Source organism: Paramisgurnus dabryanus, chromosome 20 (genome assembly GCF_030506205.2).
Source record: "Paramisgurnus dabryanus chromosome 20, PD_genome_1.1, whole genome shotgun sequence".
NCBI lineage: Eukaryota > Metazoa > Chordata > Actinopteri > Cypriniformes > Cobitidae > Paramisgurnus > Paramisgurnus dabryanus.
In genome coordinates this window covers 13,380,278-13,399,946 of record NC_133356.1, presented here as the reverse complement: position 1 = coordinate 13,399,946, position 19,669 = coordinate 13,380,278, and the positions used below count along the sequence as shown (strand labels likewise).

Sequence of the window (19,669 nt, the reverse complement as noted above, 5' to 3'; positions counted from 1 at the left end):
AAAGCATTCCTGTACTGAAGTACTTGGAGCTCAAAATCAAAGACTTTACGAAAACCATACACTGTGGTAGGCCTATATACCTGTCTGTTCTTGTATGGTGAAACTCTGTTTGTCCTCAATGCCTTGAGGTAAGAATATGGGTCGTAATAATCACATTTCCTCTTATCGCAATGTATTGCTATGACCTTATTGTACGAGTTTAAACACAGTACAGCATCTGTACACAGTTTTGTACAACTATTATAAGGAATGCAAATTAAATACCATATTGTGCTTAGCATGTGGATGGTAGCAGCTCCAATCATACATTTACAAAATATGCTTCAATGGATGTTTATAGCTTGCAACATTAATCATTTTGAGTAGGGTATAGCAGCTAAATACGAGTTTGAATGACCATTGACAATTGCGCCATCTATTGGCCAAATGTAAGTACATCATGTTCGGCTAGAAGAAGCATTGTTTTGGAATGATCATTGAACAGATATCTAATTTGTCCTCTCAATTCAGATCCATCTGTTATCTTCCTGTCTTCTGAAAACCTTACTATCATTCTCATTATCCAGTAAGAATATTGAATATATCAGCATACAATTTTACACTAATGTCAAAATACAGCAAACAGCTATAGTATTGTATATTGTATGTATCTTAATGACTACCACTTGATGATGTGGTATTAATTTACTGAGGTTTGTTCTCAAGATAAAGCTAAATTCAAAATCACAATCAAATGTTTGTACTCGTTCATAACACATCTAATGTCAAGAAAGACAAAAGCGACTGTAGAATAGCAGAAGTGTTTCTTTTTCAAAACATGAATCACATACAAATGCATCTTTTTACAAATAAAATTACAGCGGTTGTACAGAAGTATGAATACAGAAGGTGACACAACATCATTGTAGGAACTTTGCGAAAAATGTCTTAAAAATGCTCACCAGAAAAAAGTAAGGCACCGACTGAATCGGTGGGTATAGGCAATTCATTTAAAGCATTTTTAGAATCAAATTAAAGACCATAATTAAAAATAACTGGAAATATAAACAATGTTCAGAACATGTACAAAATGTTTAAAACTGGTTTTAGTTGGAACACACCTTGTGAAGGTTCAATGGCATGGTAGACCTGAATCATGATGGGACACAGAGAGAGCACTGTTAAGCTTCTTGTGCAATGAATCCTACAAGATTTTTATGCTGGTGTTTATTGGTTCTGTAAACTGAACAGAATCTCTGTCACTGAGTTCAGAACATCACTGGTTTGTTGTCTGTTATGTGAGAAGATCTGTGAGGATATATTTTCAGCGCTGGTCCTATAGTGATAATTTACAAACTTTAAACATACCATTGTAAGTGGGTAAGAATTGTTGAGTTAAAATATAAAATTTTGCCGTCGGTTTCTCAGCTTAATGTCATTGTAACTCTGTATTATTTCTTTGACCTATGAAACCCGAAAAAAAGATGTTTGGCTGAATAACCCAACCAAAAGTTTGTGGTCATTCATACTGCACTGTCAAAAAATAAAAACCTATACTGATGGATGGTCAGAAGTATTGGAGATTATAGACTAGCAGGATTATTTAACCAACCTATTCAACTGAGTTAGCTAGAGTCAGATTCTTATTTATAGTGGGAAACTAATTTGGAATTCATATCTGTATGAGTCAACAGCACACCAAGCCCCTCATAAAACTGTCAGAAGTGAGACATAACAGCCCATCGATGTCACTTTGTTACACAGCTGTTCTAGTCATAATGCATTTAACATTTTCAATGTTGTGCTGTATAATGTCATCGTTATTATGACAGCTGTTTTATCATTGAATGCTGACAGGTTGAAAAAAATAAGATTTCTGGACTATTATGAGAACATCTTCCAACCAAAGAGGATTAGCCCAACTAGGAGTTTTGACAGATGTGTGTGTGTGTGTGTTGTGTTGTAAGAGAGATATTGTGCAGATTTCTGAGGACAATCAAAGCCTGAGACTCGTTCACAAGATGTGTTTCATAACTCCATTATGTGCCTTAAAATGTGCTTCATTTTGTTGCAATCATTTTTTGTTCTTGCATTGAGCTACCTGCTAATTCTTGACTTGTTTCATTTTTGTTTTTTAGGTAAGGATGTAAACAGAAGACTATATATTATCAACGGACATGAAGACATCTGCAGAGCCAAGAATACAGATAACAAAACACCATCTTACACTCACTCATATTCATACGTCTAACATAAGTCTTTTTTAGCTGCATGACTGTAACAGGAAAGTGAAGATGGAGGCTTTACAACATTAATCTTGTCCTACTTTGAAACAGCACACTGAGTGAGTGACACATTCACAAAAACATTTTTTTTAACAAAAGAAAAAGAAATATCGACAGAACGGTGAAAAGTAGAACAAAGTCTACAACTCCATATTGCTCACAGAGCTTCATACATTTAACAAGAAAGTGTTTTTGAGTCCATTTCTCATATATAGATACAAAAATAGATCCGCAAAATCTATGTGCCATTTACAGTACGTAACAATCACTGAGTTTCTCAAGAAAGCAAAGAAACTATCAGACAGATTTCACAGGTTGACCGCACAGAGATCAAGACACTTTAAAGACGGAGCAAAGCACTGAGTAGCCATCCCTTAATTGAAACATCCGAATTTGTCAAAATCTACATCTACACCGCTGGCCCTCCTCCTGACATTCAGCCTAGAAAACTTTAGTTCTGCATCTCCAGTGTTAAGTGTTGGGTCTCATTTAAACTTGAACATTCAAGATCGTGAGATCACAAAATGTGATAATATAAATCTAGGAACAGTCAGCTGATGTGTAAGATTGCCTTATACACACATTATGAACTAGTGACAATGCCACCGTCATTATGAGAAATGTTAATAAAGAGTTTATAAAGGTCTTAACATTCAGAACAGTCACATGACTCTAAAGTTACTTACAGTACCTCCTGTAATGTCTTTTATATTTTTATACATATATGCATTATATTATTGTTTTATTATTAAGTCTTTTTTAAATAAAATATTTTTAAAAAAGTAAAATATGTTTACTGGAAAAAGAATTGTTGATTCAACTTAATAATTAAAAGTAAGTTTCCTGGTTGACTAAACATTTTAAATTCATATAAAGAGTTTGGTTCCAAAACGAGATTTTCAAAATTTTTGTCAAAACACATTTATTATTGTTATCTGGTTTTTCTGGTGTTTTATTGTGCTACTTAGCTGTATTTTTTAGTTATGAAGGCTTAAATCAAAACAAACCAACTGCAGTATGATTGATATTAATTTGAATGCACAATCAAAAAACAGGATTTTATTAAAAAAAGCAGAGTTCTCTCAATTTGAAACCAAACTCTTCATATTGCTGCAGGCTGCAGACTTGCAGCTGGGAGAAGCTTACACTAATGGTGCTTTCACACAAGCCACGGTAGAGGCGGCAAAAATGCGCTAATTGCACGTAGTTGGACGCTTGAACATTTTGAGGTTACTCGCTTCATTTGTGCGTGAAATTCTAGTCATTCGAGACATTCACACTGAAATCCACGTCATGGGAGGGGCTTCTGTGACTAGGATGAGACTCTGGTCGCGTCCTGCGCCAACACTTAATTCGTGCGGATTGCGCCATCCGTGCTGCACTACCTGGGCATTCACAACAGATGCAGTAGAGGCGGCAAGTGTGGGCGATTTACATGTTAAGTCAATGCAAAGACACGATTAGGCATCCTGCGGCGCGGTATGCGCGGCATGAATGGCACAAAACGCGTGGAAGGCGCGGCGCGGATGGCACGGCGCAGATGGCGCGTTCTGCGCAAATTGAGCATTGGCGCGGGAAATGCGTGAGTTGAAAAATCAGAACTTCGGCAGATTTCCGCGCCGTGTTAACCAATCCTGACCTTGCTGTAGTAGTGACGTGATTACAGAAAGCAAGCGAAGTCTCAGCGGAGTCGCAAAAGCCCCTCCCCTCCCATGACGCGAATTTCCAAGTGAATGTCTCACATGACTAGAATTTCACGTGGGGCTTTAACGCGCAAATGAAGCGAGTAAACTCAAAATGTTCAAGCGTCCAACTACGCGCGATTAGCGCGTTTTTGCCGCCTCTAATGCAGCGGGTGTGAACGAACCACAAGACCTGCAAGTGTGAGGAAGCTTACGCCGCAAGTAGGCTGGATTTCACAAATGTGAGGGGCTTGCCTAGCAGGCAAAACTAAATCTTTGGTGTTTCAAGTCTGTTTGTTTATGTCAAGCCCTCTAACTTTAAAACGTCGCTGTGGTTTGGGGTTAGGGTTGGGGTAAAAATATAGTTTCTGTAAAATGGAACAGTGCTGAAACCACACCTGTGTGATGTTGTCAGACTTAAGACACCAAGGGGTGGTTTTCAGGACAGGAATTAGCTTAAGCCAGGACTACGCCTTAGTTTAATTAGGAAATATAACTAGTTTTGACAAACATGCCTTACTTAAAACAGTGCAACAGTTTGGACAGCTCTTTCATTTATTTTAGTCTAGGACTAGTCTAATCCCTGTCCTGGAAACCGCCCACAAGGATTTACTTATGAGCAACAAGGATCACAATAAAACGTTCGCATAACTGCACAACGCACATTACATTAAACCTCTGTTTATACCCATCTCTAATTTTAGGGCAACCAGGTAACTTACTTTTTTAAGTCATAACTGTATAAAGTCTTCAAATGTTTATGAATGGCCTTCTATTTTTATATTATGTATTGTATTTTATAAGGGGTTTCTACTATGAGATATAGTTAAAAAGTCTATCCTCACTAGCTGATTTCCCCACATGCATTTCAATCCGATAATGACTGAATGAAATCACAAATTTCATATAATCTGATCAAATGTTGAGGCCAGACATTAAAGCTATATAGATGTAGTCAAACTCTCCATAAAATCTGAGCTAAGACATTTTTACTTTTTCTGATCTTGTCTCTATAGATCATGTACCTCTGGACTTCTGGCCTGCTCACTGATCCACATATATATTCCCTCTCTTTCTCTTTCACTCTGAAAATACCATCATCAATTGCAAACAATAAACCCCATCTTTGGCCAAACCCTAATAGAAACACAAAGTCAAAACATGTATAAATACATATTTAAATAAATATAAAAATCTTTCTTATTATTGTTTTCCTCATGGAATTTTCTAACCTGTTTATGCCACATCCCAAAACCCATTTCCCAGAGTGCACTGGGAGGGAGAAATTTCAGGTTTCCCATAATGCACTGCAGTGGGGGCCAGCCCTGTCATTTCGGGGCCGTTCGAGAGCCTGACATGTTATCCTTCTCCATCCCATTTCTCATATTAAACACATTATCCCTGTTTCCTATTAATGTTCTAAGACTCCAAAAGACTGTGCCATCGACACACCTGCTGTCCCTTCGATTCCTTCATCTGAGTCCAGTGCGTAAGCTCTTCCTCCCCAGAGCTGTTCAGCCCTAAAGAGATCCAGCCAATCATCTCTTTCCGTTTCATGCTGCGTTTGTTGTAGACAGACAGGATGAGTGTGACGTCAGACAACTGGAACAGGGCTACCTGAAACACAAACGTCTCTTTGTAGGTTGGGTTGGGTTGGCCGCGGCAAATGGACGTCTTACATTTGGACATCTCTTGACCCATCGAGTTCAGCAGAGTGAGCTTCACATACGTGTCTGAAACAGGATGATACAATTAATCAAAGAATGCAAGTACAACATATTGCAGCGCATTACAAGGTAAACATTTGATCAGTATGTGAGGACTTGAACCATGGCCTTTGCGCTGCTAATTCAATGCTCTACCATTTCAGCTACGGGAACACAAGTACAGGAAATTGTTGTGAAACACTTCCTCAGCCATCGTGGAGGTTTTCAATGCTCCGTTTCCACCCTTGTAACACTTCAGTCTCTTAATTTATCCAAAAAGCCATTGATCATTTCATTCATTAAGATGAAATTCATTGGCTAAAAATTGGCCATTCAGTACCCAACAGTCAGCACGAATCAATGCTCGCTGATTAATAACCGAGTCCCACATCAATCCTCCGTTTCTTCCTTTCAGAATCTTTTGAGCTGTGTTTCTAAAGATATATCAAGAGCAGCTCTCTCCACAAATGTAATTCAAAGCGCAGTTGAACTCCTACAAGCCTGCTTTTTCTTCAGCCCTGCCCGCCAGCTTACACTAGAATACAACAGACGTTAGTATTCTCTCTGTGCCTTTGTGTCAGGACTACGCTTCTGTTCCCCGAGCCATTAAGCGCAGGCTTCCTGTGGAGTTTTTCCGCTGTGTTTCGAAGAAAATGTTTCGCATTTCTAGTTTTTTCAGACTAATAAAAGAGGCAAACTATAGGAGTGCTGATTTCAGACAGGGAAATACAGTGCTGTACCTGCCGCTGCGGAAATCTTCAGCTATACTCAGGATGAATGTGAAAGGATTTTAATAACAGTCAAGAGCACTGATTGGCTGATTGTGATGCAGTCATTTCAGGAAATTAAAAAACTTCCTGCTGCGGAAATCAACCTCAAGTTGTTCATATCCGATTACTAAGAATCCTGGTCAGCTACATTGCTAAATGATAGCTGATAAACAGCTTTTCAAAGATTTTCATTTTTTTTTTTGCGCTGGCTTTACATACAGTACAGTGTGTAACTATGGACTGTTATTCTTACAATTCAATTTAAAGCCAGTATTTTTTATTTAAAGCCCCCCTGTGGTGAAAACCAAGTTTTTATTGTTGTTTATATGTCTATGTGATGTTTTTAATATGCTTTAAGACAAACCATGTGCAAATTCATCATTCAACACCATTACGTTTTATTCGCCTCGGTTTCCTACGTCACAAACATATAATCAATCACATCAACACAGTTGAACATATTAGTGCCAACAAATGTGTGGTGCAAACCCACATATATGCATTGTGAAACGATCAGTTATCAGTCTGGATTTGACGAATGTGGCATCTATGTACATATATGTCTATGGTCTGAGCTGGTGCGATTGAGTGGAGGCAGCAAGTAATTCACATATAAATAAATCTGTGTATACTAAATCAGTGGTTCTCAAACTTTTTCAGCGGGCGCCCCCCTTGAGTACAGTGCATTAATTTGCGGCCCCCTCAAAGAAAATGTATGACAACGTTGTTCTAAAACATAACATTTTAATTAAACTTAACGTATTCAATTATACAAAGTAGTGCTGTTGGTTAGTAACCTTATTTTTTAGGTTTTATTACACAGAATTCATGATAAATAAAAGTATTTTATAAAATTTCATAAAACTGGGGCCCCCCTGGCACCATCTCGCGGCCCCCAGTTTGAGAACCACTGTACTAAATAATGCAAGCGTGCAGAGTTGAAGTAAAACGCACAGATTTGAAAAGCGCTGTATCCCTGATTGGCCAGCTAATCTGTACGTTGTGATTGGCCTTAATACCTCTGAAGTCAGCCGGAAATGTGACGCTCCTTACCATGTTTGAAAGATTCGTGCACAAAGCAATGCTAACATGAGTTACATTTTAATGCTAAACATAGTGCGAAGCGGGAGGAATTATGATAATGTCGGTCTTGTCTACAATCCCAGGAAGTAAACTTTTGCCTACAATCCGTGTGTTTGTTGTAATCCAAGAAAAAAGATTTACGTCGGAGACGATAACTTTTACTTTGGGCTATGTACCTTTTGCATATCATTAACATGTACTAATACATACCAAGAAAAATGTAAAATCGTGAATCGGACCATTGGTGCTCTTTAAAGCATGAAGAATTTACTGTCATAGGAAACACTTTCACTTATGCTGTTTTGATGCACAAAAATTTGTTTTAGGGGATAAAATTATTGATTAAAGGGGGACTTTAAGCTGCATTATATGTATTAAGCACTTGCTGAGTGTTAATTCTGGACACTGTGAGCTACACCAGTGGTTCCCAAACTTTTTCAGCGTGCGGCCCCCCTTGTAAACGGTGCATTCCTTTTACACAAAAACTGTTCTAAAACTCTAAAATTATACAAAAAAGTAGCCTTATTGTTTTAGGTTTAATTACACAGAATTCATGATAAATTAATGTATTTCATAAAATGTCATAAAACTGGGGCCCCCCTGGCACCATCTCGCGGCCCCGGCCCGCAGTTTGAAAACCACTGAGCTACACATCAGTCTTGCGTTGGTCTTGTGTATAATAATGCCTGTCCTTCCAGCTGAGCAAATGAAACACTCACACGGCTAAAAGTCTACAAAGATCTCTAAACAGAACGCAACATTCCCTGCACAGTACTGACATCCTGGTCTAAAACTACCAAGGAAAAGACCCAAAGCTTACATCAAGCAAATGATCTAATGTATTTGTATTAAATAGAAAAACAACAACATTCAAAACAAGATACAGGGTTAGGGGGGCATGCAAACATCACCACAGAGGGTGGAAAAAGTAATGGAAACATAATCGTGACCCTGCTTGTAAAATATGGAGCATCAAATGTTGATTTTTTATTTTTCCACAATCAATTCAAACTTTGACATGACCTTACTCAGTCAATATTAAATATTTCAATGTTATATTTATTTCTGAATATTCTTTACATTGTATGCAAAAAAGCTTAGTTTTCATAACTAGGTCACAATTATGTCCAAACAGCATTTGAAACTTCTCCATGGATGAAGACTTGAATGATATGTTTGTAATTCACGTTTAAGGTTCCATAATTTGCAGATCAAACATTCAGCATCCATGTAGAAATGTTCCTCCGTGTAATAATGATCAGTGATTATGAAAAAAGAAGCATAAGAACAAAAACTGCATGAACAGCTTTCAGCCACAAAAAAAAACTTACCTCGAATTATGTACACCTGCCCACCTATCAAGTGCTTTAGACAACAGAACAAACCATCTGACAATAGGAGAGGATTGACAGCAAGAGCAGAGGGATCGTCAGGCATCGGGGAGAAACAGAGAGAATAACAGCAGGAGAAAAAGAGCAGGTCAACAGGTTGAAGGTTTAATGACATCACATTAGGTTAGATGTAAGTGGTTATAAAACACAGTGCATCACTTCAGGTTAAAGGCCAATGCATAAGAGTGAAATACAGCCTTCATCACCATGTCATAACAACACTGCCTGAAGCAACATAAAAATGGGCCAAATAGGGTTAACACAAATTGAAAACTGAATTTTTATTGTTTGTAGTCCATCTCTAGTAGCTTTGAAACCATTTCCTAACGGTTGACAAAATGAAGAATTACAGCCTTTCTTCTAGTTTTGACCAATCAAATCTTCTCTAAGATAAGAATGTCCCTCCACTGGCAACCATCTAACAAGAAGCTCCAAGACTAAAGAAGTCTATTGGCTATTTACAAAGTGAATAAGCTTTTTAATATATCCAGGCCAAATTTCTATAGTTTTCTGTCCTGACATATTTTCCTAATAATAAACATTCAGTGACAAATGCAGCTGTGAGTGTTATCTGAAGGCTTGCTGTATATGGCTCTTACATTGTGCTCTTTGACTAAAGTGTGACAAAAGCTCTGGGAAAGTATCAAGGGTCATTTATGGCTGTGTATCCAAAGAGGTGAGATTACACAGAAATTTACAGAAAAAGAAAGTGAGAGAGAGGAAGCAGACTGTTGAAGGCACCTTTGGGGTCAAAGGTGAGAGGTCACAGTTGTTAAGAATACTGACGACCTGAGATGATAGACTGATGGTGAAGTGGAATAAGTGGTTGTATGGGCTATATGCTGTGTCCTAAAGTTATCACTTACTATGAGGTTTATTTGCTGACAGGTTTTTAAAGTGGCTTCCCTTGATGATCTCCACAGAGAGCCGTCCCGTAGTGGCGTTGTACACAAGACCAAGCAGGATCTCCGGAGCTGACCCCAGAGCTGCAGACGGGAATGATGACGCCGTCTCACTGCATGACACGTCTGACACGCTTGCTTGTGAGTCACTGCCCTGAGCCACAAAAAAATTAAATAATCATCTATATAATATTATGATGACTGTGAGTTTGTCAGAACGGATGTGTTATTGGATTAACACCTGCATGGCTGCATGTTTAAAACACTCACAGGTATGTTGCAGCAGGGGTCCAGTATAATGGGAACAGACATTTTGCCCTGCAAGTTAAGTTTGGTGAGGTAGAACACCTTTTCTCCAAGAGCCTTTTCTTTCTTCATCCTGCGCACGCTGTACAAACGGAACCGGATGGCATAGTTCCCGATCATCTCCGGCTCGATATGGCCGAAGTGTAAGGTTTCTGTAAAGGTGGGGCAGGGGCCACGCTGGATGATGGTTTTGGCCCTTTGTTTCTTGGTGGGCAGAAGCACCAGATGTACTTGCCAGGAAATGTTACCCGTGCGTTTATGAGGGGGAATGTCCGTCAGAGCTGTTATCGTGACTGACAGACGCTGGTCGGACGAATCGTAGTCAAAGATGACATCAAGGGTTCCGCGTAGTGCGAGGGCCTCGGGGTCATAACCTTTAGGAAGCTGAGCCGCTGAACCACGTGCAGAGAGATTCTACAGAGATTGATGGGGATTTAAAGGAAGTGAGAGAGTATCAGTTACCATTTGAATATTATGGTGGCCTGCTGAAGGATAACTTTAAAGCTGTACTATGTATAGTGCATCAGCCAATTCACAAAACAGAGTTAAGTTGTTTAATGATGGATGATGAAACATTAAAAATTATGGATAAGTGAAAGATTTTATAGATGGCTGACATTACTGTTGTATTCCAATGCAACTCATGCATAAAGAATTTTAAATGCTTTTTGCCTGCATTCACAATTCAACACACTTAAATAAATAAATCATTATGTTTTAGGGTCAGTGACAATAACGGTTTGACAAGATGAGAAAAAGATTTAAAGCATGCATCAGGTTTATTTCAGTGAACATTGTGTATTTATGTTAATTTTATGCAAAAAAAATGCATTTGCACCATTTTTATAAAAAAAGGTTAAGACTAAATGGACCTATAAATGTCAAATGGTGTAACCGTCAATTGCACCAAAGAATGAAAAATATAAAATATTTTATCTACTTTGATGGGATGTAAGCATAATCATAAAAAAATATATATATGTATGTGTATGTGTATGTGTATGTGTGTGTGTGTGTGCGCGTGTGTGCGCGTGTGTGCGCGTGCGTGCGCGTGCGTGTGCGTGTGTGCGTGTGTGTGTGTGTGTGTATATATATATGTATATGTATATATATGTGTATATATATATGTATATATATGTGTATATATATATGTATATATATGTGTATATATATATGTATATATATGTGTATATATATATGTATATATATGTGTATATATATATGTATATATATGTGTATATATATATGTATATATATGTGTATATATATATATATATATATATATATATATATATAATTTTATTAGTTATTTCTAAATGTACATTTTAATGCGTTTTTGTAATATTTGTCATGATATATGCTGAAAACAGCTCTGAGTTCTAAATAATCTTTGACAAATAATGTAAAAAATGTATGTAAAAAAAAATCATATTACACTAAACTAGATGGTAATATTTTATTCCACATTTTTTTATGAATATATTTATATTTTCATTTAAAATAATACTAGTCACAATAATTGAGACAGACCGGTTACACCACATTGACATTTTTGCAATTATCCCCCAAATAGTCTTTTTAAAATGAAATAAAACCAGAAATTTTAGACTTGATCTTTAAAAAAAAGAGAATGTAATCTCCGAATTTATTTTGAAATATTAACCCCTTTAATAGAACCATACGGACACAAAATAATTAACAACACGTCTTTGACCCTTTAATCATTATAATAATTTTTGAATGAGCAAAGGTGGGGCTTTCATCATTGTAAAGATACCCACATACCTCTGGGCTGAGTACTGCAGTGCTATCGCTGGGTACATCTTCTTCATAGCCTTTATTGAGGAAACTTTCTGTTTCCGGTGCTCCACTGAGGTCACTCGGACATTTTCCATAGCTGTGTCTGGGGCTCTCGCTTCCATGGGAAAGGTCACATTTGGCATCACCCAGTTCAGAGGGCGTGCAGGACATACGTGGTGACCCATCCTCATCCTGATAGGGTGGAGGCTGCAGCTCATCCAATGGCGGCGTCCGTCTCATCCGCTGGATACAGTTTGCTAAAGTGGGACAAAGTGGAGGAGGTGCATTTAGTTCTGAAGCATAATGCCTTACTGTGTGGGACAAATCATTAAACATTTAGTAGGTTGACTTTGTTTTATACTAAGTATGAAGTATCAAACCCTTGATATTGGCAATGCTAGTAATTCAAGACAGGCTGTTTGAAACTCTCAGAACATTCAAGGTCCCCTTTTTTATAGCTGTGTTTTGACTTCCAGAAGCTGAGAAAAGCCAGGCAACATCTTGTAGAGTGTATCTGAGCTCTTACACAACATATCCTTACACCAACATCTTCATGAATGATTTAGTTGTCCTTCAATATCTTCCAGATGTAAAAATCAATTAAAGATCAGTGGAGAGTGTGTGTCTAATGATAAATTAAAGCAGAATATATCAATCTTATAGCACTCTATAAGCACTCTATAAGGTGAAGTATCATGAGGGCATGAAACCAAGATGTATGTCAAAAAATGACCATAGTTACCTGAACTCAACCTATAAATAAATGTTAAACTGCTCAGTAACAATGATTTACTAAGGTACTGTTGTCATGGAAACATGGGGCTGTCTGAAGAGAAAGTGATCTCATAAATACATCACTTAACACACCTGCTTGTTGAAGTCTGGCTGGAAGAAATTATTCTTACTTCTGGACACATTGTGATGCTGCGGATTTTGAAATGTGAGACAATTTACACTCACTTATTAAACCTCCACACATTTTCCTTAAGGGCAATTTCGAAATAATTTTCTCTAAAGACATTGTACAATTGATATTACTGGAAACTGAATGAACCCAAAGATCTATTCCAGCATGATGTGCTTCAGTTAAAGGAATCTGACCTTTTGTACAAAGATGGTCACTGTCAGAATATGATTTAATGTGACTCTGCCAGTGAAAACCCAGCTGAAGTCATTTCCATTATCTACATAAAATCATCGAACATTCTGTGAAAATATAACCTTGATATCTTGATAAGTAAGGCCATGACAAAGATTTAAATCTAATTGAAATCAGTGATTGAAATCCCAAGTTCATGCTTATCTCATAATTAGGTTTCCAGACTTTAATCTAGATTTTATGCAGGGTCACTTATTAGATCAGTGAACTAGAAATAGTGCAGATTCATTAATATTTCTTTTTGCGTCATACTTTAATCTGAAAACATTGTTTTAAGAAGTATTAATAACAGAATGAAATTATGACAGTAAAAAACATTTTCAGCAAGGATCAAAGTTCACATTGTCTTAATCAAAACGATGTATCCTTCTTCATCTTCGTCTTCATTCATCCTCATTTTGAATGAAGTCTTTGATCAGAAACATGCCATTTTAATGCCCAGGCTATTACACAAGCAAACGAAAACCTGACATGTGATGTTTTGATCGACTCAAAAAAAAAAAAAAAAAAAAAATGTTTTGATCAACTAATTTCTCAGGTTGTGATTTTAATCTGACTGCTTTTCAGTTGATCTAATGTTGAATAATCAGATTCAGAAATATACATACACTGTAAAAGAAAATGCAGCATGAAGTTAAAACAACTTGGTTTTGCAAGTCAATTCAACCTTAAAAATTATTTTAAAGGTGCAGCGTGTAATTTTTAAAAGGATCTCTTGACAGAAATGCAAAATAATATACAAAACTATATTTTTAGGGGTGTATAAAGACCTTTTTATAATTAACTGTTATGTTTTTATTACCTTAGTTATCTACATACACTGAGGGTCCTCTTACATGGAAGTCGCCATTTTGTTAAGCCATGCTTCTAAAGAAGCCCTTAACTTAAACTTTTTTTTACTAAGTTGTCTCCGATGAGGAAATTTTTCCGCTGGTGGCTATCGTAGCTTCTCTATGCGTTTCAAAAGCGATGGGTGAGTAGTGGACTGAGCCGTTGGTTGCAATTCACAACCTCACCACTAGATGCCGCTAAAATTTACACACTGCTCTTTTAGGGTTTGTCTTGAAATTGAAATCGTTTAACTTAATTTTTTAAGTTAATAAATATGTGTTGATTTTACAAAAATGCTGCAATTTTTTTTACAGTGTAAGAGTATTTTGTGTCCAAAACACAAAGCTTATCCCTTCTGCATTAAAGGGACTATTCACCCAATAATAAAAATTCTGAAATTTCTTTGTTCTAATAAACACAAAGGAAGATCTTTTGAGGAATATTTCTAACCAAACCGACCAGAAGCCCCATTGACTTCCAAAGTAGGAAAAAATTATTTGAAAAAGAAAAATGGGTTTGTAACAACATGTGAGTGAGTAAATGATGACCAAATTTTGATTTTTGGGTGAACTATCCCTTTAGCATTCTGCTACTAAAACAAGGAAACAAGAAAACCTCCACTGCAGTCTCATTGTGTCTTAATGAAGTGTGTTATAAAACATTAATGCATTAGTGCCATACATGCAGCTCTCTCTTACACACACAGACACATGCACACAGCATCTTTCAAACACCCATTACCAATTTCAGACACACATGCAAACAGAATCTTTCAGACAAATCTGTCGAAAAGCATTACAGTATGTTTGTGTTTGAGTGTGTTTGTGAGTATCCAAGCAATATAGGTAGGTGTGTATATGTAAATGTGGTACTCTCTCCACTGCCTTTAGGAAAACAGCTCATGAAAAAAGTATGCATCTCTCTCTCTCTCTCTCAGCAGTGATTCAGAAGGGGAAATCAGGGTGATATATCTAACACATTCTTCTTTTTATTCTTTCTTTAATGTTATCAATAATCTTCCTGATCTATTTTTGGAGCATCTGCAACAACTCCTGCAGTGATTTTAACACACATTTAAGTCCCTTTCCAGCTATGGTAATAAAGAGTGAATAAACAGATGGAAAGAGAGAGAATCTTAATCTTTCCTCCTGGAAATCCACAGTACTGATCATCTGCCCAGTAATGATCATGCGGTCATAAATCTATCAGTGTAAAAGCAGGATCAACCTCTTCCTTCAAAACAGAGAACAATACAACCAGCTGCATTTCCATGATGAGCAGTGAAGATTTCAACATGACACTATGCAGGAGCAGAGCCAAGAACTCTCTTACTTTCCTTTACAGCTGTGTGCATGTGTGTGTATTAGTGTGTGAACATTACAAATTTGTGAAAGACAAAGTGTGTTTTGTGTTCTTATGTAAAAATGTACTGCCCTGATTTACTTGACACCTGATACACATTGGTGTCCAAAATCCACAGTTTTAAAAGCTCAAGATCATACCCCAAACTCCACACACTCGTAGGACAAAAACATTGAAAATGAATAAAAGTGTTATATGTTTAAGGCCACTAAGCAAATATGCACATTTTTGTAAGAGTCTGTTATGCAAGTAAATTAGCAATTTACAGCCAGTTTTATTGAAAACAGGTTTCATTCAGATTTCTGCAGAGTCTGTTATGGCTATTTTACAAAACCTGCCAAAATTCCAGGAAAGAAAAATGTCCCACAACAAGAACATTGATAGTTGTATTTCGCCATCTAGTGTTACATTTAAGGACATCAGTTTAAAGGGATAGTTTACCCAATATTCTGTAATCATTTTCTCAACCTCATGTTGTTCTAAACCTGTATGAATTTGTTTTTTCTAATGAACACAAAAGAAGATATTTTGAGAAATGATGATAAGCACACAGTGTGTTTACCATCATTTCTCAAAATATCTTCTTTTGTGTTCATTAGAAAAAAGAAATTCATACAGGTTTAGAACAACATGAGAATGAGAAAATTATGACAGAATTTTTTTGGGGGTTGAACTATCCCTTTAAGCCTTGTCTGTGAAACAAGGGCAAATAGTTACTTTAACCTCCTCAGACCAGGCGTCACATTTTTTGTTGTTTGCACCATAATTCTGTGTAACTGGAACCTATTGTAAACAAACATGGACAATAACACCGCTTCATGTTCAAAGAAAAATATTTGGTTATTATATTTATTGGTTCTTCCTAACCGCAAAGAGCAAGAAGAAATCTTAAATGCAAGCCAAACCAAAGCTCGGGTCTTAGGAGCTTAAAGAAAAATTAGCATAAAAACAGCAACCTTTGTCTATGCTAATGTGACTAGTATGAAATAGATCCTCAACTGGTTTTCACATTATGCTTTTATCCAAGTCGATTTACAGTGCATTTGAGGTACTGTATACAATACATTTTTAATTTGTATGTGTGTACCCTGGAAATCGAACCCAGAACCTTTGTGTTGCCAAAACAGTGCTAAACACAGGTTTTTATCCATCATAAAATGAGCTAGAGCAGGGGTGTCAAACTCATTTTAGGCTAAGGGTCGGATGGAAAATAATGCCACGAAGTGCGGGCCGGATCATTTTTTTTTTAAACCTTAGTGTGCTGATAATTGTGTTAAAATTAACTAAACAAACCAATTAATTAATTTGTTTAGCAAGAAAACTAGAGAAACACACAGCTCTGTGAAAACTACATTTCATAAGGTCACACTCATTTTCACCTGGGTAAACTTACCATCATCTGCTGATGCCTCACTACTGTAGCCGTCATACTCAGCGGCCAGGGGGCAGTATTTGTGTTGCGTGTCCCAGCCATAGCCCTTCTGGTGGCGTAAGTTAGTCCCTGCTGAGCCACCGCGGAGACCCTGTGACCGAGACACTGCCTCCTGGTACTGTCCGATCACCTCATCATCACTGTCTGATGACGAGCAGTGATAGTCTGTGTTAACATAATTCTTTTCTGAAACAGAGAGCACAACCAGCAGAGGGCGATATAGTTTAACAATAAAACTCATTTTCACATGCACATACAAAGGACATGGCTTCCTCTTTTAGCCAAAGGTGTGAATTAACATCTTTAGAAATTCAAAGAGAGAGAGAACGAGTGAGAGAAATGGTTCCTTCAAGAGACGTGGGCATGGAGAAATAGAGTAACAGCAGTTTGACCACATTTCCAAAGCATGAATAGGTCAGACAGATCAAATCAGTTTTAGTTTTCAGGCACAGCCCGGGTGCATTTAAGTAAGATTTTGAACAATTTTAGGAGCAAAGAGGATCTGGTCATCCATTAAGGTTTAGATAAAGTAAAGCCGAGCCATCAGCGTCGTCTTCTCACCTTGACCTCATTATTCCCTTCTTCTGGATGACTTTTGCCCTTCACCACCACCTGCTCGACCTCTATGAGATGTTTAAGCCTAGTGGACCCTGTTCTTTCTGTATCACAGATACAGTAATTTAGCTGATTTGTAATGTAAATCAGCTAAATTACATAACACAGAAGTCTCCAAGGAGGTGAGATATGCAGCAAGCTCTGATTAAACTGCTACAAAGGTGAGTCAAAGGCGAAATTTCACCATGTTATTTATGCTTTGCAGAATAAGGGGCTTAGCATACAATAAATGTATTTCCATGTTTCGTTATAATTATGTATAATGATTGTTCTAAGCAGCTGTAGTATATGCAGCAGATGGTCTATCAAACTATGGGCCAGACACCAGGATCAGAATTTACTTGGATGCATCCAACATGCTTACTCGACTGGCGTCTGGTAATTTTGGCAGCGAACATAACTAAATACTCCCATGAAAAAGGGCAAATGAATGCTGTTTAACACTTAGATGGGGACACCACAGATGTAAAGCATTTTTGGCAGAATGTTCATTCAATTCAAATATACTGAATATTATCTTAATCTTGCATCCACTTTTTGAACATTAAGCATTAAATGACCGTGGAATTATGGCAAGCATCTCCATAAGACTTCAAAGCAGAGACATTATGCAGATAACAACACAAACTGACACATTTGATTGGTCAGTCAGTGTTCATAATGGCATTGCTGGCCTTCTGTACTTCATACATGGCACAGTCAAATAATTTGTCTAGTTTGAATACATTTTCTGTTTTGTTTAATGCACTGCATTTTACTTTCTCTTTTAGCATTATTCTTAGATCTGTGACCCATTTTTGGTCAGAGTCAATTGGCACAAGACCACTTCAATATATCATATAACATACATAATATTAAATTACTAATTAATACATGATTTCTTTTATAAGGTTTATTACACAGTTATGTTTGTGCACTGTCAACATGCATCTGATGCAACTCATCCAGTAAATGTCATTGCAATTATGCCATTGATTTTGATGGTCTACTGAGTTATGTAAAGCACTGTGTGTGGGCAGTCCAGTAATGCCTGGATCCAGAACCTTTGTGTGGGCATAAAGTGCCCCTGTCAACATCATTGTGTAGGTGTGATTAAGTACCTCACAGTTTGGACAAAAGGTAGCGGTGTGTACAAATGAGTCCATTCAAGCTAGTTTTATTGTATTGTGTGTGTCCATGTCTGTTGACACTCTGGACATCTGAGCCTGATTGAAGAGCGTTTGGAGCTATGCCCACATATTCACCCAGGACTGTTACACGATCCCTTTGATTTAAACTGATGTGAATGACGAATATCATCCATCTCTTTATTGTAACATCCTGTGATGAAGATTACACATCACTGTGACTAACAAACAAACAGGAAAGGCCCAGTGTACAGTAGCATATTAACTCTTTGCCTCCTGGAAAGAGAGCAATATTTACATATTTTCTAACAATAAATCAATTGAAATTGTTACCATTATAACTAAGAAAGCAAGTCATGCACATGTGGATTGACATAAGAATGTATATATTTGAGTGAACTAGTCTTTTCACATAGGGTTGCAGGTGTAATTTATGGGGCTAAGGACAAAATTATAAGGGTGAGCCTCAGTCGCTCGCTACACTGTAAAAAATTACTCTGGAGGGTGTTAAATTTAACCCATGAAAATTAGTTATAATTTAATTAAGTATATAAGCTAGCAAGTAAAATAAAAAATAATGGGTATATTCTACCTTCACTATCCAATTTTTAACAGTAATAACTGCAATACTAAAAAAATAAGTAACATATACCCCAAAATATTGGCCTTAGCACCGCAAAGTGCGCATGAATCAACATCAAGGCGGGACTCGAGTCACCATTTTTTCATATCATATCGGCGGGAGAACTGCGGTTTGTTGACAGGTAAGTTTTTATTTAACTTGTTGATATCATCATGAATGGAAATGTTAAGTTGGTTAACTGTAAAATCTACCAGAAGTTTAGTCATTTGCGTGCTTCTCTGTCTCTGTTGTTGACAAATTGATAGGTTAGAATATGTCAGTCAGGTTAGCTTTGAATGAAACATCGCCCAGTTCTTGCACCTGCGAATACGAATAAATATCCATATTTATGATTAAAATATTAACTTCCATTATTATTATTTACATGTCTGAATCTCGTGAACAGCGGAGCTGCTCAATATGAGTGGTTGAACTTGAGCAAGCCACGTGACGAGAGAGAGCAGCGGACGGTTGATGTACGATACAGACGGGAGGGCGTCGAGCAGACAAACAAACGGTAAAGCTGTCGATGCTAGATAATTACTGTCAGCCCCGCCGCTCCCATAACGCGCATCACGCGCTGTGCGTGGGGCACCACGTGCTGAGAGGGCACCAAA

At 37.3% G+C, this 19,669-nt stretch overlaps 1 protein-coding gene across 1 annotated transcript in view; it reads right to left on the bottom strand.

Annotated features, from left to right (window-relative positions):
* Window positions 1–788: 788 nt before the first annotated feature.
* The window catches only part of syt14a (synaptotagmin XIVa), a 43,617-nt gene continuing 24,736 nt past the window's right edge, over window positions 789–19,669 (bottom strand). The window contains exons 4-9 of the mRNA XM_065296495.1: window positions 16,650–16,874; window positions 11,890–12,161; window positions 10,069–10,518; window positions 9,763–9,952; window positions 8,837–8,893; window positions 789–5,679 (exon numbers count right to left, since the gene is read on the bottom strand). Of these exons, the coding sequence (XP_065152567.1) occupies window positions 5,366–5,679; window positions 8,837–8,893; window positions 9,763–9,952; window positions 10,069–10,518; window positions 11,890–12,161; window positions 16,650–16,874 (1,508 nt within the window). The 3' untranslated portion in view covers window positions 789–5,365. The remainder of the gene's footprint in view (window positions 5,680–8,836; window positions 8,894–9,762; window positions 9,953–10,068; window positions 10,519–11,889; window positions 12,162–16,649; window positions 16,875–19,669) is intronic.